The sequence below is a fragment of the Schistocerca nitens genome, chromosome 2, assembly GCF_023898315.1.
Source record: "Schistocerca nitens isolate TAMUIC-IGC-003100 chromosome 2, iqSchNite1.1, whole genome shotgun sequence".
Classification (NCBI taxonomy): domain Eukaryota; kingdom Metazoa; phylum Arthropoda; class Insecta; order Orthoptera; family Acrididae; genus Schistocerca; species Schistocerca nitens.
The window spans coordinates 1003899494-1003924129 of record NC_064615.1 but is presented as its reverse complement, the minus strand read 5'-3'; the positions used below and the strand labels follow the sequence as shown (position 1 = coordinate 1003924129).

Genomic DNA, 24636 nt, shown 5'->3' with positions numbered 1-24636 from the left:
GAGCATAATAAAATCGCTGTAAGTGTTTGGTTCAAAAATCATCCAATAAAGTTGTATACTCGTGTTGGGACCTAGGAACACTGTAAAGTTCCGGATGGTGTACACAGAGTGATTCTGTGGGGATGTTACAAGCTTGCCGAGAGTTTCAAAGGAAGCATTAGGCAACAATTGATTGAAACAGGTAAAAGGATTACACTAGAAGAGAAATGTGTAGCTTTGTGGGGTGAAATAGTAGAGGGAACAGAGGATGAAATAAGCAAAAGGCAAGGCCCAGTAGAAGTGCTTGAATAACACACGAGATACTTCATTTAACTGACAAAATGAAGATATACAAAAATGAAAGAAATGAATCAGATAAAAGGGGATACGGACGTCTGAAAAATAGACTGTGCAAAATGAAGTGCAAAATGGCTAAGCAGCAATGGATAGAGGTGTCGCCTATAGGAATATTAAAAGAGAGTCTTGGAGAAAAGAGGAGCTGTTGCATGAAAATTAAGAGCTCAGATGGCAAGCCAGTACTAAGCAACGAAGGTAAAGCTAAATGTTGGAAGCAGTATGTAGAAGGAGCATGAAAAGCAAATGAATTTTAAGACAATGTGGTAGAAAGGTAAAGACGTAAAACATGAGATGTGATACTGTGACGATAATTGTCAGAACATTGAAACATCTATGTCGAAACAGAACTCCTGGAGTAGACGATATTCGCTCAGAATTACTAGGATCCTTTGGAGAACCAAACATTACCTAACTATGCTGCTATCCGATCCACAATATACATGAGACAGTGGCAATACCTTCGTACTTCAAGACTTCAATACCTCCAATTCAGAAAAGACAGGTGCTGACAGTTGCGAATATTACTGAAGTATCAATTTTGTAAGTCATGGTTGCCAAATATTGATACGAATTATTGACTGAAAAATAGAAGACCAGATGAAACTCGACCTTGTGGAAATCAGTTTGGGTGCTGGAGAAATGTAACAACAAGCGAGTAAAACCTAACTCTAAGATTGTAGATTTGGAGAAAGTTTCTCACTTTGTTGTCTGGAATACAGTCTTTGAAATTCCGATGGTAGCATGGACAAAATACAAGGAGCGAAAGGTTATTCACAACTTGTACAAAAACCATACTGCTTTTATAACAGTAACAGAAAATGAAAAGGAAGCAGCAGCATTCTTCTATCCCCACCCGACGCTACCACAGTATATAGCTATTACTTGAGCTATTGAGCTATTTGTAAAGGGAATCAAGGAGAAATCTGAAACTGGATTTTCAGTTCACGGAGATTCAACCAAAATTCTTAGGTTTGCCGATGGTATTGTAATTCTCTCAACTATGGCAGAGGACTTACATGATCAGCAGACCAAATAAGAAAAAAGTCTCGAAAAGATTTTATGAGAGAAAATCAGCAAACGTAAAAGAGGGTAATCGAAATTAGTAGAAGTATTAAAATCAAGAAATGCTGGGCGGGGGGATTAAATTAGGAAGTGAAACATTAAAAATATTAGATGAGATTTATTATATGATTAGTAAAATAAATAGAGACGGTAAGAAATTCAGACTGGTGATAGTAAGAAATAGATTTCTGAAAAAGAGTAATTTGTTAACATCGAATGTAAATGTAATTGGCAGAAAGTCTTTACTGGTGTTTGTATGGAGTGTAACATTGTAAAGAAGAGAAATGTTAACAGCTCAAACAAGAGGAGAGTAGATGAGTTTGAAAATATGTGCTACAGAACAATGCTACATCTAGATGAAAGCAACGATTAAATAATGAGAAAGTGCTGAATAAAACCGAAAAAAGATATTTGTTGCATAACTTGACTAAAATGTGGGATCGGATGATAGAACACATCCTGGTGTATCAATGAATATTCTAAATGGTACTGAATGAAACACGAGGGTAAAAATTGTAGAGTTAGACCACAGCTTAATTACAGTATGCAGCAGGTACTCAGAGAAGGGAGACCTGCACAGGATAGACGAGTGTCGAGAGCTGATTTAAACCAGTCTACAGAATGCAGACCACCACCAAAACAACTATAACAACAATATTCCTTAAATCATAACTGAGATGATAACTGAAAGTTAGGTCCAATTTTTTCAGAATCCTGTATCTTACAGCACCAATACAAACATAAAACAGACTACGAAGTTCGAAAAACGCAGCTCCTCTAAAATCCCTGTTGTTTTCAAGGTTAACGTGCTCCAAGAAATATACAGGGGTTGGAGTAAAATATAGAATCACCACGGGAAATGAATGCTTGGAGATAAATGCTGTTGCTAGCTAAGCCTGCAGTTTTTGCTGCTGTTCCACGAACGGCACCCGTGAAATCTCCTCAACATGTCAGAGTTCTGCGCAGTTCTGAGTGCACTAAGTCGTAGCTAAGCTATTTCGAAAGTAGGCAGGTTATTGATGCTCGTCTTTTAGATGCTTCTGTAACCATGGTAGTCGAAATGTTCAATGTTTCAAGATATGCTCATATCGAAGATTTATACTGTATGCAAGGAAAGAGGAAAACGTCATTCTTAAATCAAACACAGACGAAATCATTTGTTGAGTGTTCGTGACAGATGGTTACTGAAGAGGACTGTGATGAAAGATAGGAGAGCAACAGCTGTAGAAAATATTGCTCTCGCGAAGCCAGTCAGCACCAAAACAACGCGATGGAAGTTCCACACGCAAGGAATTGCAGAGCGAGCTGAAATTTCAAAACAACACATCAGTAACGCGAATGCCCATAACAGGAAAAGTTACTGCCGAAGCCACAAAACGTAGACTATGGAGCTATTGGAAAAAGTCATTTGGTCGAATGAGTCTTCTTTCACACTGTTTCCAAACTGTGGCCGAGTTTGGGTCCAAAGAGTGAAACATGGCGTTGGCTCAGTGATAATTTGGACAGCAATATCGTGGCATTCCATGGGAACCGTGGCCTGACAAGTGGCATTTCTACCAGGGCCTATGTGGTCATTATACACTCCTGGAAATGGAAAAAAGAACACATTGACACCGGTGTGTCAGACCCACCATACTTGCTCCGGACACTGCGAGAGGGCTGTACAAGCAATGATCACACGCACGGCACAGCGGACACACCAGGAACCGCGGTGTTGGCCGTCGAATGGCGCTAGCTGCGCAGCATTTGTGCACCGCCGCCGTCAGTGTCAGCCAGTTTGCCGTGGCATACGGAGCTCCATCGCAGTCTTTAACACTGGTAGCATGCCGCGACAGCCTGGACGTGAACCGTATGTGCAGTTGGCGGACTTTGAGCGAGGGCGTATAGTGGGCATGCGGGAGGCCGGGTGGACGTACCGCCGAATTGCTCAACACGTGGGGCGTGAGGTCTCCACAGTACATCGATGTTGTCGCCAGTGGTCGGCGGAAGGTGCACGTGCCCGTCGACCTGGGACCGGACCGCAGCGACGCACGGATGCACGCCAAGACCGTAGGATCCTACGCAGTGCCGTAGGGGACCGCACCGCCACTTCCCAGCAAATTAGGGACACTGTTGCTCCTGGGGTATCGGCGAGGACCATTCGCAACCGTCTCCATGAAGCTGGGCTACGGTCCCGCACACCGTTAGGCCGTCTTCCGCTGACGCCTCAACATCGTGCAGCCCGCCTCCAGTGGTGTCGCGACAGGCGTGAATGGAGGGACGAATGGAGACGTGTCGTCTTCAGCGATGAGAGTCGCTTCTGCCTTGGTGCCAATGATGGTCGTATGCGTGTTTGGCGCCGTGCAGGTGAGCGCCACAATCAGGACTGCATACGACCGAGGCACACAGGGCCAACACCCGGCATCATGGTGTGGGGAGCGATCTCCTACACTGGCCGTACACCACTGGTGATCGTCGAGGGGACACTGAATAGTGCACGGTACATCCAAACCGTCATCGAACCCATCGTTCTACCATTCCTAGACCGGCAAGGGAACTTGCTGTTCCAACAGGACAATGCACGTCCGCATGTATCCCGTGCCATCCAACGTGCTCTAGAAGGTGTAAGTCAACTACCCTGGCCAGCAAGATCTCCGGATCTGTCCCCCATTGAGCATGTTTGGGACTGGATGAAGCGTCGTCTCACGCGGTCTGCACGTCCAGCACGAACGCTGGTCCAACTGAGGCGCCAGGTGGAAATGGCATGGCAAGCCGTTCCACAGGACTACATCCAGCATCTCTACGATCGTCTCCATGGGAGAATAGCAGCCTGCATTGCTGCGAAAGGTGGATATACACTGTACTAGTGCCGACATTGTGCATGCTCTGTTGCCTGTGTCTATGTGCCTGTGGTTCTGTCAGTGTGATCATGTGATGTATCTGACCCCAGGAATGTGTCAATAAAGTTTCCCCTTCCTGGGACAATGAATTCACGGTGTTCTTATTTCAATTTCCAGGAGTGTAGATGAGAAGGTACATCTCATGGTACAATGTTTGTTTTCCAACGGTGAAGATGCTGCTGTGTTCCAGCATGACAGGATCCCAGTTCATTCAGCTTGCCTCGTCCAGAGTTCATACAACGAAGCACCAAAGAAACTGGGCATTCGTATTCAACACCGGATATACACTGACGCACCAAAAAAACTGGGCACATACATTCATATACAGAGATATGGAAACAGGCAGAATACGGCGCTGCGGTCGGCAGCGCCTATGTAAGACAAGTGTCTGGCGCATTTGTTAGATCGGTTACTGCTGCTACAGTGGCAGGTTATCAAGATTTAAGTGAGTTTGATGAGTTTGACCATGGTGTCATAGTCGACGCACGAGCGATGGGGCATAGCGAGGAAGTGGGGATTTTCCCGTACAACCATTTCACGAGTGTACCGTGAATATCAGGAAGCTGGTAAAACATCAGATCTCCGACATCGTTGTGGCCGGAAAAAGATCCTGCAAGAACGAAGACTGAAGAGAACCGTTCACCGTGACAGAAGTCCAACCCTACTGCAAATTGCTGGAGATTTCAACAAGGGTCAGCGTACGGACCATTCCACGAAACATCGTCGACATGGTCTTTCGGAGCCAAAGACCCACTCGTGTACCTTTGATGGCTGCACGACAGAAAGCATTACGCCTCACCAGGACCCGTCAGCACCGACATTGGACTGTTGATGACTGGAAACATGTTACCTGGTCGGACGAGTCTCGTATCAAATGTTATCGAGCGGATGGACGTGTAGGGGGATGGAATTCATGGACCCTCCATGTCAGCAGGGGACTGTTCAAGCTGGTGGAGGCTCTGTAATGGGCGTGTGCAGTTGGAGTGAGATGGGACTCCTGATACGTCTAGATACGAATCTGACAGGTGACACGTACGTTCGCATTCTGTCTGATCACAATGCGACACCCCACATGCCCAGAATTGCTACAGAGTGCCCCTAGGAACACTCCTCTGAGTTTAAACACTCGAGACGTGAACATTATTGAATACATCTGGGATGCCTTGCAATGTGCTGTTCAGAAGACGTCTCCATCTCTCGTATTCTTACGGATATATGGAGAGCTCTGCAGGATTCATGGCATCAGTTCCATCCACCAGTACCTCAGACTTATAGCAATGATGCTCATATCAAGCTCTAAAGAAGACTGGTTTATTTAGTATAGATAAATAAAAATATAAGTGTACACGAAGACACGGTCTTCATACAAATATAGAGTGGCCAGCGGTAACATTGCATTACCTACGCCGCTCACAAAGAACAAAGGTTGTTGATGTTTGTTGTTGTAGTCTTCAGTCGGCTGGTCTATCCTGTACAAGGCTCTTCATGTCTGCGTAGTTACTGGAACATGAAAAACATGCATCTATGTGTACTTAGTTTCTGCTGGGTGTTTCCGTAAATGCGTGAAAAAGTGTAACAGGACAGAGAGAATGCTCCACTGAGCAATTTCAGACAGGAAACCTGGGGTCGGAGAAGCCAGCTTAAGGAGATATGGAGGTAAACTTGTATACCGTTTCGTGTAACATTAGTGTTTTCCAGCTTATTTACAACTAAAATGCGTACAACTTTGAACGTATTGTGCTGTTTATTTACATGCACATTCTCTATTTCCTGTGAGGAAAAAAGGAGGACGGGCCTGATTATCAGGAAGTCATGATGCGGGTGTTCTTTAATATGCTTGTCCATAAGGCGGCTCTGTTGTATCGTATTTACCTTGTCCCATGACGGAACGTGCTATGAATCAACGAAAGGCCCAGTCGTTACTCAGTGCTATTCATAGACGTACACTACAATAGGATGCAGCAGTACTGGTACAGTATTTCCTGGTCGCTGGATTGGAAGTGGATGTGATATTCTAGGGCCTACGAGTTCATCATGCAGAATCCCCCTGATTAATTGCTATGGTAATATTTATAGTCACTTGTGTACGAGAGCCCAGTGGATACGGAGATGGAATTAGTTGCCAGAATTGTGGTTGCCTGTGATGTGATTCGAAACACACCAGGGATATTTTTCAGGGTGCGTCACGCTTATATTGATGTTGATGGCCGTCAGTTTCAGCTCATATTGTAAGATACTGTACAGAAGGTACGTCCATTGTGTCAGTCATGGTATTTTCAGTTAACTAATGTCAATAAAAAAGTACACAGTAATATGATTTTATTTCTATTACCTCCTTAAGCTAGCTTCTCCGATCCCAGGTTCACTACCTCAAATTTTTCAGGGGAACATCCTCTACGCCCTGTTAAATTTTTGTACGCTCTTACATATATTCAAACCTTGATCTACCTCTACAATATTCAGCACACACTTCCCTCTATTTACAAACCAACGATTCATTAATTCGTCAGGAAGTGTCCCGTCGGCCTATTCCTTCTTTTAGTCTTTTAGTGGAGGTGCGCCATAACATTATTTTGTCGTTTGTTTAACTCAAAATCTCTTTATTTGTCATTCGATCTATTCATCTAATATTAAAGATTCTTCTGTAGCCCCACCGTACTGCAATAGCCTTGCAAACAGAACTACAGACCATCAAACACATCGCTTCCAGCAATACCTTACAGCTGCTCTGCCCTGATTGATAATGTCCTACGAGAAAGAAAAATATACGCAAAACCACGCCACATTTGTACGCTGGCCAAAATCAATCACTCAGTAATTACAAAGCCAGATGCAAAATCCCATATACGAGTATTGGCAACATTTTAGTCAACGCTGCAGAAAAGTTAAAGTCTCGTAACTACAGACCTGCGTTTTATGATACCAAAAGCGTATCAAAAATTTTTATTCGGTGGTAAAGCCAAATTGCAACCCTTGACACAGAGTGGTGTACATAAAATCACTTGTAAGCAACATGAAAAGTGTATGTTGGTCAGTCAATCAGATCTTAGCAAACCAGGCTACATGAACATGACAGAAGCTAGATATTAAAGAAGACAGAGTCTGCCTTTCCTCACCATCTGATGGGAAAACTACTGGTGTTATGTAGAATGTGAAGTTTTATAGTCTGTCAAAAAAGCGGAAAGATAACCATATTGGAAGTACTGGAAATCAAGAAACACGTGACTCAGAACGGCAGCCTAATATTAAATGATCAGGTGAATTTCCGTTTTCCTCTTTCTAGATTAAAACTGTAAATCATCTTATTTCTCACGAGTTTTTAAATTTGTCTCCACATAAAAACATTGTTTACCGCGTTATTCAGTTAAAGTAATTATTTCTATGTAACAAGAAATGTAATGTTTTGCTATGTAAACACTCTGTCATTTTCGTATCATCTGTACAAACAGCGTCTCTGTAAGTCGAACATCATGTTTATCTCTGTTTGCGACATTCAATTGTCACCTGAAGATGACCTGAGAAGCTGAAAGCTCGTTCCTGTCCAAATAAATATAATTTTGCTGGACAGTAGGAAGTGTTTTCCTTTTTAATATTATTATCATGTTGTGCGAAGCACTGACGGAAAATTCAGTTAGTTTTATATTCCTTCTTCCCTGAACCGTTTAGCGTCTTCGTTTCACTTCCATACAAGGGTACAACTCCATACGAATACTTCAGAAGAGACTTGGTAATGAAAACGAATTTCCCTTTTACAGAAAGGTTTCTACTTCGGACATTGTAAGCTATTTTGTTGCCAAAATATCAAACCTCATCTACTCATTTAATGTTCAATTTTCTGATCTAATACCATCACTGCTGCCTACATTCCATTACCCTTGTTTTATTATTATTACTGTTTTAATATTCATCTTACAAACTTTTTTCAAGACACAGATTGTTCACTGTAGGCTACAGACTGAATAACGCAAGAATAGGCTACGACTGTATCTCACTGATATCTCGACTATTACTTCCCTTTTCATGTCTTTCAACTTCTGTGATGATAGGCTGCTCTCTGTACAAGTTGTAGATAACCTTTCACTAACTTAGTATTATCCCTGCTCTTTCTGGAAATTCAAATAGTGTATTCCCTCAACAATATCATAAGTGTTGGTTGGTCAGCTGCTCCCAGCCACGCAGCAGTAGTTCAGAGCACACCCTTTCGTCTGTGAGTTCGCGTTTTAACTACAGCATATTTTACAATTCCTCCAACTTTTGTATGGCTAGGGTCTCTGACTACTGGGTTCAGACGCGAGATGAGGTGATGACACCTCCCTCGCAGCTCCAGGCTATGCTGGCTTTGTTCCGCAGCTTGAGACTGTTGCTGATGGGCATCGATGTGGAGGGTAGGACCTGAGAATACATGGTACCTCCAGCATGTTACTCAGGTCCCCCAGTCGGTCCAATACTGTGACGCCCCGAGTACTGCCCACATTGGGGATGAACCCTCACCTGTGGTTGAGTGGTGGGACGTTTCAAGATGTGGCAGGCAGTGAAAGATTTTTCAGGAGGCCTATCAAAGGGCCTCCCCAGTTCGTCTGACGAACAGGTTTTTGGCACTATCTGTGGATGACAGAGGGCCTTTGACAGATGTAGTCGCTCGCTCTGAACCAGATGAAGTCACTTGGCCCACAAGATGGGCATTCAGTGAGCGTAGGTGTACTGTAGTTGTGAGTTCCGATCTCAACTGCATAATGGGGCCCCTTAGGAATATGGCTGACGAAGGAGGGGAAGTGTGCACTCTGTGTGCACATCAGGAGAGGTCATTCCGGACGCGGAAAGGCTGCTTCAGGATACAATGAAGAGCTAAGTGCAGGTGGTGGCTCATGTCGGTATTTATGATGTATGTTGCTTTAGATCAGAAGAGATACTCTCAGGTTTCGGACAGCTAGGTGAAGTGCTAAAGACTGAAAGTCTTGCTTGTAAGTTGAAGGCAGGGCTCGCCATCCGCAGCATCCGTGGACAGGACCGACTTCCTTTGGTACAGAGCCGAGTGGAGGGCTTGAACCAGAAGCTCAGGTTTCTGGACTTCCGCCATAGGGTGGTGTGGTTTCGGGTTCGTACACGCAGGAGGCTGCTACACGGGTAGTCAGGGCTTTGTGGAATGTACTGGGCCGTTTTATAGGTTAGAGGATTTTGGGAAAGTGCAGAAAGGGCTTCAGTTTCAGAGGGGTGTAGCAAAACACAGGAAGATTGTTGGGCCGGCCGGTGTGGCCGTGCGGTCTAGGCGCTTCAGTCTGGAACCGCGTGACCGCTCTGGTCGCAGGTTCGAATCCTGCCTCGGGCATGGATGTGTGTGATGTCCTTAGGTTAGTTAGGTTTAAGTAGTTCTAAGTTCTAGGGGACTAATGACCACAGATGTTAAGTCCCATAGTGCTCAGAGCCATTTTTTTGAAGATGGTTGGTGTAGCAACAATCAATGTTTTGGTTATTAACTGTCATAACTGTGTTGCAAAGAACCGGAGCTGCAAGTGCTAATGAAAAGCACTGAAGCTTAAATAGACATATGTACCGAAAGTTGACTAAAGCAGGAGATAAGTTCAGTCTAAAGTTTTGCAAAGGACCTAACATATTTAGAAAGCAAACATTAAATAGAAATTGTGGCAGCGTTTTTGTTGCTGGTTAGAGATAGTTTATTTTGTAGCGAAATTGAAGTGGATGGTCCCAGTGAATTAGTATGGCTAGGGGTTATACTTAACATCCAAAATAAATTAATAATTGGTTCCTCGTACCGACTCCCGTGTTAGGTGATACAGTCGCTGGACAGTTCAAAGAAAGCTTGAGTCTCATCACAAGTAGGTACACCACTCATACAATTATAGTCGGTGGTGACTTCAATCTACCCCCAATTTGTTGACGAAGATACGTATTCAAAGCCGGTAATAGGTTTCAAGCATCATCAGAAATTGTACTAAATGCTTTCTCCGAAAATTCTTTTGAGGAGTTAGTTTAGGAGCCCACTCCAAGTGTAAACGGTTGAAAAAATATATTTGACTTATTAGCAACAATAAATTCTGAGCAAATATGCAGTGTCATGATGGTTACAGTGGCATTCGTGACCACAAGATCGCTGCAGACACGTAATGACACAAATCGACTTAAGAGATGAGAAATGTGCCGGTTTTGAGATGGGCTGTATTTGACTTCTTAGCAACAAGTAATTCTGACCAAATAGGCAGCGTCATGATGGTTACAGTGGCGTTAGTGACCACAAGATAGTTGTAGAGACTTTATGACACTAGTCGACTTAAGAGATGAGAAATGTGCTGATTTTGAGGTGGATTGTGTCCATTAGCTGTGTTGATGCTGCTTTACGGCGTGACGAGCCCCGGGCTATGCGCTCTTGATCATTAACGTATTTGTGGAAGAGAAAGGAAGTGAATGAGGGAATAAACTCTGTGTAGACGATGCTACTCTTTGCTGATATAGCACCCTTGACACTGTATTAATAATACTTTTTACTGTGGCTTGAGATTCTGGAATAGGGGCCGGAGCGGATCTAATTGTGCTGTTGCACTGCAGCTATTACGGAATTAGAGAAGTAAGTTCATTTAAACGCTGAGGCGTAATATTTTGTTAACAGAAATATGAAAGTGCTTGTTATGTTAAAGAGAACTAGCGTACAAATAAACAGTTATTCAAAGGCGAGCAGTTTCATGATTTTACTAACTTTGAGAATTTGGGCACGATTAGACATTCCTCTCTGCGGCGTTAGTTCGAGCCTCCACGCTCCGGTTCCTTCACAATAGGTCATCTTTGCATTGAAACTGTAGTTTGCTAATATTTTCTCCACCAAAAACCAAGATGTTATATTCATACATCCCAGAGTGTGATAAGAGTGTAGGGCCCACGCATGTCTAACATGAGAGATAAACTTAAATAAGATCTTCGGGAGGCCACAGCTTCTAATCGCTACTACCTGATCATTACGGCGACTATACGAACCTACATCACACAAGTAAACTTATTAAAGCAAAGACGGATAGTCCTGAAAGCTTAGATACGTTTAAAGGCTCTCTTAATGAAGGGGGAAATCTTATTTGTGAATTACATTAACATTTAACTCACGTAAAATTCATTCCAATTTAACATTTCAAGTTTAATATTTATTGAAGTAAATCGGAACTTAAATTTCTCTCCCTTTATCTTTATCGTCATATAAAATCAAGACTGAACACTGCGACATCCAGATCCACCAAAAGTAAATAAAAATACATCTATTTAAAGATGCACATAATGATACGCTTGAAGCCTTCCAAAGACACAGCCTCCACTTCTTCCCAACTATGATAGTGTAGAGAAATAGTATCTGAGGCAATTGAGACACTTATAAAAAACAAATTAATAGAAGATTGTGCTAATCCCCGATTGCAGACAAAACTGAAACACTGGTGCAGAAGTAACGAAAAGCGTACCATATTTAACACAATATTGGCCAAGACTGGCGATGTTTTACTGAAGCTCAAAACTTAGTGCGGACTACAATACGAAATGCTTTTACTAGCTTCCACAGTGAAACTCTGCCTCAAAATTTTCCAGAAAATCCAAAGATATGCATCAGCGGCAAGACGCAATCAGTACCTTGACTGCGCGATACCAGTGATAGTAATACCGATGACAGCGCCACTAAAGCGGAGTTATTAAACAGAGTTTCCCGAAATTTCTTCACAAAAGAAGACAAAGTTAATATTCCAGAATTCGAATCGAGAAGAACTGTCAACATGCTAACTCAAAAGCAGATATCCTAGGTGTAGCGAAGCAGCTTAAAGCACTTAAAACAGACAACTCTTCTGGTCCAGATAGTATACCAATAAGCTTCCTTTCAGAGCATGCTGATACAATAGACCCATAATTAGCAATCATATACAGCCTCTCGCTCGACGAGAGATCCGTACCAGAAGACTGGAAAGTCGCATACTCATGAAAGGAAATAAGAGTAATCCGCTGAATTACAGACCCATATCAATAACGTCGATTTTCAGTTGGAAAATTTGCTGTATTCGAACATTACGAATTACGTCAGAGGTAACGGGATATTGACACATCGTAAGGACGGATTCAGAAAATATAGTTCTTAAGAAACACAACTAGCTCTTTATTTCCACGAAGTAATCAGTGCTGTCGACAGGGGATCTGAAATTGATTGCATATTTCTAGACTTCCTGAAGGATTTTAACACCGTTCTTCGCAAGAGACTACTAATCAAATTGCATGGCGATGGGGTATGGCCTCAGTTGTGCTACTAGATACATTATTCCCTCTCAGAAAGATCGCGCTTCGCAGTAATCGACGGAAAATTATCGAGTAAAACAAAGCGATATCCAGTATTCCCCAAGAAACTGTTATAGGCTCTCTGCTGTTCCTAATCTACATAAACGATTTACTAGCTAATCTGAGCAGAACTCTTAGGTCGTTTGCAGGTGATGCTGTCATTTACCGTATAGTAAAACCATCAAGAGATCGAAACCAATTACAAAATTAGCTGAATGGTGCGAAAAGTTGCAACTATCTGTCAGTAAAGAAAAGTGTGAGGTCATCCACATGAGTGCAAAAAGAAATTCTTTAAATTTCGAGTACATGATTAATCAGACAAAATTAAAGGCTGTCAGTTCGACTTAATAGGTAGGAATTAAAATTACAAACAACGGTAAACTGGAATGATCAGATTAGTAATGTTGTGGGGAAGCCAAACCAAAGACTACGTTTTATTGACAGAAAACTTGCAACAGGCCTGTTAAGGACACGACCCACGCTGTGCTTGTTCGTCCTCTGTTGGGGGTATTGCTGTGCTGTATGGGATCCTTACCAGACAGATAAAGTCAAAGAAGGACAGCTCTTTTTCTATTATCGCAAAATAAGGGAGAGATTTTGACGGATATGATAAAAGAGTTGGACGGTCATTAAGACAAAAGTGTTTTTCGTTGTGGCGTGATCTTATAACGAAATTACAACGATCAGTTTCCTCCTCTGAGTGTGAAACCATTTTACTATCGCAAACCATCATAGAGAGAAAGGAACATCATGATGGAATAACAGAAATCAGAGCTCGTACAGAAAGATGTGAGTATTCATTTTTCCTACACGCTGTTAAGGAGTGGAATGGTAGAGAAATATTCTGAAGGTGGTTCGAAGAATCCTTTGCGAGACACTTAGCGCGAATTACAGAGTAGTCACGTGGATGTAAATGTTTTCTAAATCTACAATATTACAAATTTATATTTGCCTTTCCATAGACTGTCTGCTGAGATTTTATAACAAAGAAAATGTTTAGTTGTGATCTGATTTTAATGAATCAACGGCAAAACTTTTGCTTAGTCGCCAGAGCTTTTCCCGGTGTCTCACCCTTCCTTTTCCTCCGTAACGAAAAATCACGTCTGTGATGAGATGCTCGTTCACTGCTGAGATGTTAGTTGTATTTTTTTTTTAATTTGTCCAAACGTAATGACCTAATTCAAAGTGCGAAAACATTTTCTCACTGACATGCCACAATCAATTATTCCTTGATAGTCCGATCTATCTCGTTTCTCCTTTGTTGACCTCGTAAAAGCTGCGGACTTTTCAGTGTGTGGTCAGATGTTGTACGAAACACCTGATAAACATGATTTGGTAGTATTATTGTAGCTTCCTACTGACTAAGTACTCCGAGCACAAATCCCAAAGTACAATGTTGTACGATTTTGGCTGTGTATAAATTTATAGATTATGAGTTCATATGCCGGTTTGTGTTGTACCAGCTACTCCCTATTTGTGTGCTATAAACGAATGGTATTTTTCAGATTATATGATTATTTATTGAAACCATTCACTCATTGTTCCACAGTTTCGCTAATATCTTCGAAGTCGCTGTCATTAACGGGCCCTGGACCTACGTAATACTGAAAATGCAGTTTTTGTGCGTCTTGTGAACTGAAATGGAAGAGACTTTCTTTTCAAAATAATATACATAGTTTGTGATTAGCTTAAATCTAAGTACGGCGTTTTAAATTTATTATCTAATAAGTATATTTACACAGGTTTCTCATAAAATTTTAGCTGAAAATATATAACAAACCATCTGTGTTACATGTTTCTACAGTTGGCGTACGTGGGACAGTTTGAGATGGCGACTCTCAAGAATAACGATATAATTGTCGTTGCCTTTGTATTGGATCGTTAGTACACAGCACTTATGACATGACCGAAAATTGCTTTTGTGTGTAGATCAAGCCTCCATGGAAGTAATCAGTGACAAAATAACTGAAGTTTTTTCTAATAATGTGGGCAATGCTCCTAGCTCTAATGAGGTATAAGATAACATCAACTAAGACGTTCTCTGCATAAAAGTTTCAAGCATATGAGGACCAGAAATGTTGTCAAAATTACGTTGCTCACTCTCTCACTTTGATTCCGTGTAATCCCATAGAGACACTTATTTAGTAACTCACAGTGAGACCAGTCTCTGAAAATCTACTTTATAATGCCCATGAAAATATTTGGTAGGTAGTAATTACGCGCATATACATGCTTTGGTCGTTGGTACCTATTGTATGTCAACCAAGTGTCTGGTCCGTTTAAACATAATCCATATAACTGTTCAAGGTTTGTAGGCAGAGCACATTATACGCTATGGAGTATACCATTCTACTGCCATATGCACCAAAGCAAATATTAGTAGGTGTAATGTTCTCTCGAAATCACGTAATTAGTAATATGTCATTCATAAACAGTGAGAGGAGGAGAGATGGGAGGAAAAAGAAATATCTGCACAAGCAAGACAGACAAAGCACGGAGCCTGCTTAAAGAATTCATGAACTGTTGTTAAAATTTCAAACATCATTTCCACACAAATATTCCCTTTCCCTATATAGGGAACATTTTCAAGTCAACTAGTGACAACGACCTACAATTTGCCGTGTATGTACTGCCTATCATTTGGCACATTTTATCATTGTTTTAATTTTTCTAGTTTTACAAAAGTATTATCTCAACAATAATTACCATTGTCTTGAATTTCTTTTGAGAACAGGAGTCAAACAAACTCATCATCTCTCTTTGCAACATTATCTTTACAGGCCATGCAGCACATTCCATTAATTTAACATGGCTGGTATAGCAGTGTTTGGGTCTCTTGAAAGAGTGCAGTATAATAACATGTTGTTTGTGCTTAGTCATGGTACCCCGTCATGTTACGTTAAAGTATGCTATGTGAGAAAAAATAAGCCTTTAAATATGTGCACATGGGTTAGTTTATCTAGTGCTAATATCTTTCCCCTACATACAAATGGACAGTAGTTCATTCTCGTAAGCATCTCGGAAGCCTAGTTCAGAAATTTTTGGAAAACCAACCTTGAATAATTTGAAACGTCATGGTTGAAGAATTTCTTACTGAAGTTTTATCATCAATCACACAATTCTTCTTTAGACTTTTAAAAATTTTTCAGTCTACCCAATTTGATATGGATGGCTGTGTATTACCCAAACTGCATATTGCTTAGAGAGCTTCCAAGAATATTTCCACTGTAAAGAAGATGCATATGCTCGTTACTTCCTTAATGATTCGCAGTTCATTTTCTTTTCTATTTAATCTTCTACATTTAATGTTGTAGCATTCACATAGCCATTCTGCTTCAAACTAAATGGAATGGTCACATCTGTATTATTAAGTTTAGTGACTTCTATTTTAATTGGTGATGGTATCCTAAAAAAATACTGAGGACAGTCATCTACTCATATTGGTTACTATTTATATCTTAATAAATGAAGATTAATTTTTCATTAGCGACATGTTCCTAGTAAATGGTTGCACCGCGTATGAGAAGTCAAAAATAGGTACGTACCCATCCATTCTGTCATTGCTATTGCTGGTGTTACGCTGAGTTGCGGTTAACATTCGTTATGGAAGAAATGCTAGGATCTACGAAACATAAAGTCCAGATCCCAGACAAATATTTTTATTACCAGGCAACATATTAATTAAATAATGGAAGACCCATGAAATTTAAGACTGATACTATCAAACTAATTATATATGTGTACAAATTCTCATACATAAAAAGAGGTAAAAATATGTAACTGAAGGGGGAGAAAATAGGTGTCAAAGAAATCATCTTAGGTCACAAGTTGTATTACACAACATCAAAGCCTGAATATCGTTCAAAGGTTATGTATTAGTAACCTTTGAACAGGGCTTTTTATAGATGGCAAGAGTGTTTCCTGAAGATATATCTGCTCATATCAATTCATGAAGTGCACGTAGTCGTTAACACGGACTCCTTCGGCAATGTACAGCATCTTTTGGAACTGCAAATCAAGTGGTAAAGAATTTGATGAGCTATGAACCGATAGTAACTCCTGTAATGAATTTTACATATTGGCACCATATATTTGGGGAACAGGTTGCTTTTGCAGTACACAGTAAATAAAACGTTAATGGATCTTTTTCATTGCTAGTTTAATCAGAATTGGTTTTTATGAATCATAAGAACACTTCCATCAATTAATTCGGTTAAAGTCAACGACAAAGGTAAAAACAGAAATCCTTTAACGTTCCCAGTTGCCTTAATCTTGCACCAATAGAAAACACCACTCTAAAACAAGGGAGGCGGCCCTGGTTGTCCAGTAGGTTGAGGTCCACCAGTAGGCTGTGGTTCACCAGTTGGTTGGGGCCCTCCAGTTGGTTCAGGCCCTCCAGTTGGTTCAGGCCCTCCAGTTGGTTCAGGCCCTCCAGTTGGTTGTGGCTCTCCAGTTGGTTCAGGACCTCCAGTTGGTGGGCCTGGTGGTCCAGTTGGTTCAGGACCTCCGGTTGGTTGACCAGTTGGATCAGGACCTCCGGTTGGTGGGCCTGGTGGACCAGTTGGTTGCGGCCCTTCAGTTGGTCCAGGAGGGCCAGGTGGAGTCTCTTGGCTGCGGCATGCTGACACCTGTAGTAGAATGTCATATTATAAACTACATCATGTGTGTAGATGGAAATTAAGTGGTATTCCTTCTGAACGGAGATTAAGACTCTGCTAATGTAGTTTTGAAACGAGTGCAATGAATCGCTGAAATTATGACTTGTGACTATTAGGACTGTATCATCAGATCCATCTTCTTACACTGACACATATTAGAAATCAGCTTTAATGTTTTATTACAGACACTGAATGAATGAACGTGTTCAACCGTTATTGATGATTACGTCATGGAATCTGAAACAAAAGTATGCATTGATGCCAATTTGAGGTTGTACCATGCCATTGATACCAATTTGAGGTTGTACCATGCCATTGATAGACACAAAGCCCATGCCTACTACAGTAGTACAAGTTTATATGCCAACTAGCTCTGCAGATGATGAAGAAATTGATGATATGTATGACGAGATAAAAGAAATTATTCAGGTAGTGAAGGGAGACGAAATTTGATAGTCATGGGTGACTGGAATTTGTCAGTAGGAAAAGGGAGAGAACGAAACAGATGAATATGGATTGGGGGGAAGAAATGAAAGAGGAAGCCGCCTTGTAGAATTTTGCATAGAGCCTAACTTAATCATAGCTAACACTTGGTTCAAGAATCATAAAAGAAGGTTGTATACCTGGAAGAATCCTGGAGATACTAAAAGGTATCAGATAGATTATATAATGGTAAGACAGAGATTTAGGAACCAGATTTTAAATTGTAAGACATTTCCAGGGGCAGATGTGGATTCTGACCACAATCTATTGGTTATGAACTGCAGATTGAAACTGAAGAAACTGCGAAAAGGTGGGAATTTAAGGAGATGGGACCTGGATAAACTGAAAGAACCAGAGGTTGTAGAGAGTTTGAGGGAGAGCATAAGGGAACAATTGACAGGAATGGGGGAAAGAAATACAGTAAAAGAAGGATGGGTAGTTCTGAGGGATGAAGTAGTGAAGGCAGCAGACGATCAAGTAGGTAAAAAGACGAGGGCTAATAGAAATCCTTAGGTAACAGAAGAAATATTGAATTTAATTGATGAAAGGAGAAAATATAAAAATGCAGTAAATGAAGCAGGCAAAAAAGAATACAAACGTCTCAAAAATGAGATCGACAGGAAGTGCGAAATGGCTAAGCAGGGATGGCTAGAGGACAAATGTAAGGATGTAGAGGCTTGTCTCACTAGGGGTAAGATAGATACTGCCTACAGGAAAATTAAAGAGACCCTTGGAGAGAAGAGAACCACTTGTATGAATAACAAGAGCTCAGATGGAAACCCAGTTCTAAGCAAAGAAGGGAAGGCAGAAAGGTGGAAGGAGTATATAGAGGGTCTATACAAGGGCGATGTACTTGAGGACAATATTATGGAAATGGAAGAGGATGTAGATGAAGACGAAATGGGAGATAAGATACTGCGTGAAGAGTTTGACAGAACACTGAAAGACCTGAGTCGAAACAAGGCCCCGGGAATAGACAACATTCCATTAGAACTACTGATGGCCTTGGGAGAGCCAGTCATGACAAAACTCTACCATCTGGTGAGCAAGATGTATGAAACAGGCGAAATACCCTCAGACTTCAAGAAGAATATAATAATTCCAATCCCAAAGAAAGCAGGTGTTGACAAATGTGAAAATTACCGAACTATCAGTTTAATAAGTCACAGCTGCAAAATACTAACGCGAATTCTTTACAGACGAATGGAAAAACTGGTAGAAGCGGACCTCAGGGAAGATCAGTTTGGATTCCGTAGAAATGTTGGAACACGTGAGGCAATACTAACCTTACGACTTATCTTAGAAGAAAGATTAAGAAAAGGCAAACCTACGTTTCTAGCATTTGTAGACTTAGAGAAAGCTTTTGACAATGTTAACTGGAATACTCTCTTTCAAATTCTGAAGGTGGCAGGGGTAAAATACAGGGAGCGAAAGGCTACATACAATTTGTACAGAAACCATATGGCAGTTATAAGAGTCGAGTGGCATGGAAGGGAAGCAGTGGTTGGGAAAGGAGTGAGACAGGGTTGTAGCCTCTCCCCAATGTTATTCAATCTGTATATTGAGCAAGCAGTAAAGGAAACAAAAGAAAAATTCGGAGTAGGTATTAAAATTCATGGAGAAGAAATAAAAACTTTGAGGTTCGCCAATGACATTGTAATTCTGTCAGCAAAGTACTTGGAAGAGCAGTTGAACGGAATGAACAGTGTCTTGAAAGGAGGATATAAGATGAACATCAACAAAAGCAAAACGAGGATAATGGAATGTAGTCAAATTAAATCGGGTGATGCTGAGGGAATTAGATTAGGAAATGAGACACTTAAAGTAGTAAAGGAGTTTTGCTATTTAGGGAGTAAAATAACTGATGATGGTCGAAGTAGAGAGGATATAAAATGTAGACTGGCAATGGCAAGGAAATCGTTTCTGAAGAAGAGAAATTTGTTAACATCGAGTATAGATTTAAGTGTCAGGAAGTTTCTGAAAGTAATTGTATGGAGTGTAGCAATGTATGGAAGTGAAACATGGACGATAACTAGTTTGGACAAGAAGAGAATAGAAGCTTTCGAATTGTGGTGCTACAGAAGAATGCTGAAGATAAGTTGGGTAGATCACGTAACTAATGAGGAGGTATTGAATAGGACTGGGGAGAAGAGAAGTTTGTGGCACAACTTGACTAGAAGAAGGGATCGGTTGGTAGGACATGTTTTGAGGCATCAAGGGATCACAAATTTAGCATTGGAGGGCAGCGTGGAGGGTAAAAATCGTAGAGGGAGACCAAGAGACGAATACACTAAGCAGATACAGAAGGATGTAGGTTGCAGTAGGTACTGGGAGATGAAGAAGCTTGCACAGGATAGAGTAGCATCGAGAGCTGCACCAAACCAGTCTCAGGACTGAAGACCACAACAACAACAACCATGCCATTATTTGTGTTTCGCCAGAAACACGTCACTGAGTTTGAACAAGCTCGTATTGAAGACTTGGAAAACATGGATGATCGTTACATGACATTACAGGCACACTTGGCAGAAATGTGGCCACTGCACATGATTTCTGGCAGCGATGGTCGCGAGAAAATTCAGTAGCAAGAAATTGGGATCCGAAGAGCTATGTGGTACTACCGATGAGGAAGACCATCGTGCTCGGTGTGTGGCTCAGGCACATCGTACTGCATCTGCAGCAGCAGTCTGAGCAGCAGTTGGCACCACAATGATAGAAAGAACTGTTATAAATTGGTTAACTCAAGGACGGGTCTGCGGCAGATGCTCTGTAGCGTCCACTAGACTGACCCTCAACCACCGCCATTTGCGACGTCAGTGTTGTCAAGCGAGAGCCAGTAAGGGGGCAGGGAAGATGTCTGTTGTGATCTCTGATGAAAGCTGGTTCCGATTCGGTGCCAGTGATGGCTGTGTGTTGGTTGGTTGGAGGCTATCCGAGGGCCTACAACCTATCTATTGGCGTACTAGACACACGGGACCTACGACTGGGTTTATGGACTGGTGTGGATTGCCACTCTGTATGACAGCACCTGCAGTCTTGAGGTCATCCCACACACCCTGACAGGAAGTATGCATATCAGTTTGGTGATTCCACCTGCAGTGCTGCCATTCATAAACAAACGGATAACGCTCGCCCACATACTGCTGTTGTAACCCACCACGCTGTACAGTGTCCACGTGTGCCTTGGCCTTCTCGATCGCCAGGTCTGTCTCTAGTCGAGAACGTATGCTACATCGTCCACAAACGGCACTAACCGTCCTTGTATTGACCGACCAAGTGGAACAGGCGTGGAACCCCATCCCAGAAACTGACATCCGGTATTTCTACAACACAATGCATTCGCGTTTGCGTTCGTGCATTCAACAATCTGATCGTTATATCGTTTATTGATGTACCAACATTTGATATTTGCAATACCTTATCTCGCATTTACGTTAACCTGTGATATTGCAATGTTAATGGTTTAAATATGTTACCTCGGCAAATCTATTCCCGTAATTTCATAACTCGACATAATTTTTTTTTTTTGGTGTTTCGGTATTCCCCGTCAGTATATAAGATTTGATTTCCCTTTCTGTCTACCATCAGAGTGGAATAAATAAGCAAGCGAACTACTCCCGGTAACGATCTTCTAGTATACTAAATAATACTCTTGCGTCACATGTGCTAAATTGTTCTATTAGTCTACAGCAATATTTTAGGGTTTTGACTCATGATGAATCCAATTCTTATCTTCGTGATTAATCGCTATCTTTGTTGAATTCTCATATTTGGCTGTGTATCGTCAGAGTTGTACTACTTTGATTTTTACCACAACACGAGTGAAGAACAGTGATTGACCCAATAATATCACTTGAAAATATGATCTTGTAAAGGGATTACTAATGTTGTGTTAGGTCAGTCTTTATGGGCAGAACTAGTGAAATTTCAACCTCTCTGATGAGATGACAAACGGTGACAAACGTATGTTGAAAAAGATGATAACAAATAACCTGTAATCATTCATAAAAAATGTAGATATGCAGACGCAAGAGCATTAGAAGCATTAGAAATGGAGTACCAGCTCGACACGAGGAAGAAAATCTGATGGCATTTTTCTACATTCACCGTCCATCCAGAAAATTCCGAGACTCATTTTATTTCTGGCGTATAAGCGAATCAGCCCAGTAACTACAGTGGCAACCTGAACAACTAAAAAACACAGACATACATTCGACGAGTCTGTTTAAGCAGGTAAGTAGACGGTGTCAAATACATAGTCGACGTGTGACCGTACGCTGTAACCACTGTTGTGTCAGAAATCGCAATGCAGCAACATCCTTAAGTTTTAAGGCATTCTTCAGAATGTGCCTGGGCACATGCCGTGACTAGCTTGAAAAGAAACACGTGGACAATGCTTTTCTCGAACAAATCATCACAGGTGATGACATTTGCTGTTACGAAATCTAAGCCACCGCAGAATGACAAAGTGCAGAAATTGACGTGAAGTGCTTACGCTTTGACGACATAACCGACTTTCAAACCAATGGGACAAACCAGTTGAACAACATGTCAAAGATAGGTTTCGCTGACAGTTACTCATGCGTTTGTGAATGTTATGTACCTTGTAATCAAGTGGTTGGGGGGAAGGGATACGTATGATACCTTAAGCATTAAAACCACCATCTTCATTTTTCTGTACTTTGTACTAATATATTCTCAAAACTGTTTGGACTGATGTTTTACGATTAAAGAAATAAGCCAGTAATAACATGTGGATGGTCAGACACGGATTTTAGCTGTCACCCTCGCAAATATTCATCCAATAAGAAGGAGGATGCAGATTATTTCCTGATATTAAGCATGTGTAGTTTATAAACGATTCACACGAAGATGATGGTTTTGGTACCGTCTCAAAACTCTCTTTACTTGTACATGTGGAACTAATATGAAGTCGCTTACAGAACCGACAAAGTTGCAAACACTTTCCAACCCTTAGATCCGAGAATTACATGTTACAGAAAGAAAATTGTGGTACATTTTACAGCAGTCAGTGTTTGTAAGTGGATGTAGAAGTAAGTACCAGTACATATAGGTAGAGCACAAATGTCGATAAATTCTCAGTCCTTACTACTCACCACAAGACACAGGAGAAGAGCTGCCACTGTCGCCCTCATGGTGATGGAAGTGCTGAGGTGGACATGGGCTGCAGAGCTTTTATAAGGCTCGCCACTGCGTGATGTGGAGTACTCGTGATTCCGTGACTCTTCAACAAAGGGACCGAGCAGAGACTGCAGTCCAAATGCGATAGTGGAGGATCTGGTTGTATCACAAGGTCACAGAGCACAGCTGCGACGACCTGAATATCATATTGTCGCTCAGTTTTTCATCGACACCCGCTTGTTCGTAGGTGGCTGCCTCAAAGAAATAATGAACCTACAAGTCACGACGTAGCTGTTAGCGGGGGTGACATACAACATAATCTTACAAATGTGATTTCATGAAGTATGTGTAATGTCCGGTACCGTGGTATCAACCATTTAAGTGACTAATATAGCTGTAGCTCCCTTGTAGAAGCATATTTTTGAAGTAAATCATCAATACAATTTGCAGGGCACACATCCTAAAACTGTTAAAGAAAGTAAGGTTTTTCAATGGTTGAGGAATGGATCCTCCTGCGGAAAGAGTGCGGTTAAAAACCCTGGCCAGTCATACAGACATGTGTCCTCCATGGGTGCCATAATGATGAATGCTTTCTGTGATAAGGACACGCCACAATTTCTACCCCAAGTTTATCCATTTCAAGCTTGTGGTCAGGCTGTAACACATTCGTTGTCGTGACGTTCACTGCGAATCATTCTTTCCTTCTAATCTGTATTCCACAACTATGACTCCTGGAAATTTGTTTCGTGGTGCACAGGAAATGGCATAGCGAAGCTCTCTTCGCGCATTAGTGCATGAGAAAAGTTGTTCTTTTCCTCTCGGTTCGGCCCTCGTGAACTGCGTCTTCTACTTCTGCGCCAGAACCTCTTCATCCTTCTCTTCCGCCCTTCTTTCGAGATCTACCGTATCATTTTATCCGCTACATTGGTGACTCTCTGTCGTTTTCCTGTCATTCTCTGTCGTTTATCTCTGGTGCAGTGCAAAATATATGTGCATTTGCCTTCTCAGATTTTCAACTTCATTCTCAGTTTCGACCAATCCTTCCAGAGTTTAACAACCCTATTGCTACTTGGCTCTCCGCTTGTCATACCCATTTTTTCCATACTCTTTTGGTAATTCTGTACACATTCATCCTCATCACATATCCTGCGCATCTTGACCTTTCCGGTCTGATTTTCCACATGCAAGTTGCAGGGGCACCCGAGGTCTAGGGCTGCACCTCAAATCTGATAGAATAGAAGCATCAGAACTACAGGTGGTGCCATATATGGCGGCCTGTGAACGTTCCTAGTCTTGACACTAATGCATGCTCCGTGCGGTATGTCCCCGTCAACGGCAAACAATCGTTCTTCTCTCCACAAAGTTCACCTCGCCGACTCTCTGCTTTGCGTGGTGGAGATCACCAGCAGTTGATGTCTGGCAGTTGGTCCAGCGAATTCTGGCTTTCCTTAAACGTTTCACTCTTGCACGATTTACACCACACATGACACGTTTGTTCCAGGATTACGTGGGTACCAGTAGACGAATATTAACTGTGTGAATTGGATCCGTGCCCTTGCAGTACGGTATTATTTTACAGCTGGTAAGAAACGTGTTCTCGATTTTTGGACTTACGCGGACGCAAGATACTGCACAGGCAGTATTTTTCCACCTTCCTCTGGAGTGATTCCTACGACCAGCCACCTATCTGGAATGACCCTGCAAAAGCAGTTGATCTCGTCAGATGCCCCATTTTTCGATGTTTGATGCTATGATCCTTCTTTATT

At 41.6% G+C, this 24636-nt stretch overlaps 1 protein-coding gene across 6 annotated transcripts in view; it reads right to left on the bottom strand.

Annotated features, from left to right (window-relative positions):
* The window catches only part of LOC126237344 (proline-rich protein HaeIII subfamily 1-like), a 388790-nt gene that overhangs the window by 253292 nt on the left and 110862 nt on the right, over window positions 1–24636 (bottom strand). The window contains exon 1 of one of the 6 annotated variants that reach the window (XM_049947394.1): window positions 22846–22899. The exons of 4 other annotated variants lie outside the window; for them this stretch is intronic. In XM_049947394.1, the coding sequence (XP_049803351.1) occupies window positions 22846–22884 (39 nt within the window). In that variant the 5' untranslated portion in view covers window positions 22885–22899. Of the gene's footprint in view, window positions 1–16727; window positions 16978–22845; window positions 22900–24636 lie in introns of those variants that run through there. One more of the 6 variants, XM_049947404.1, reaches the window with a different exon arrangement.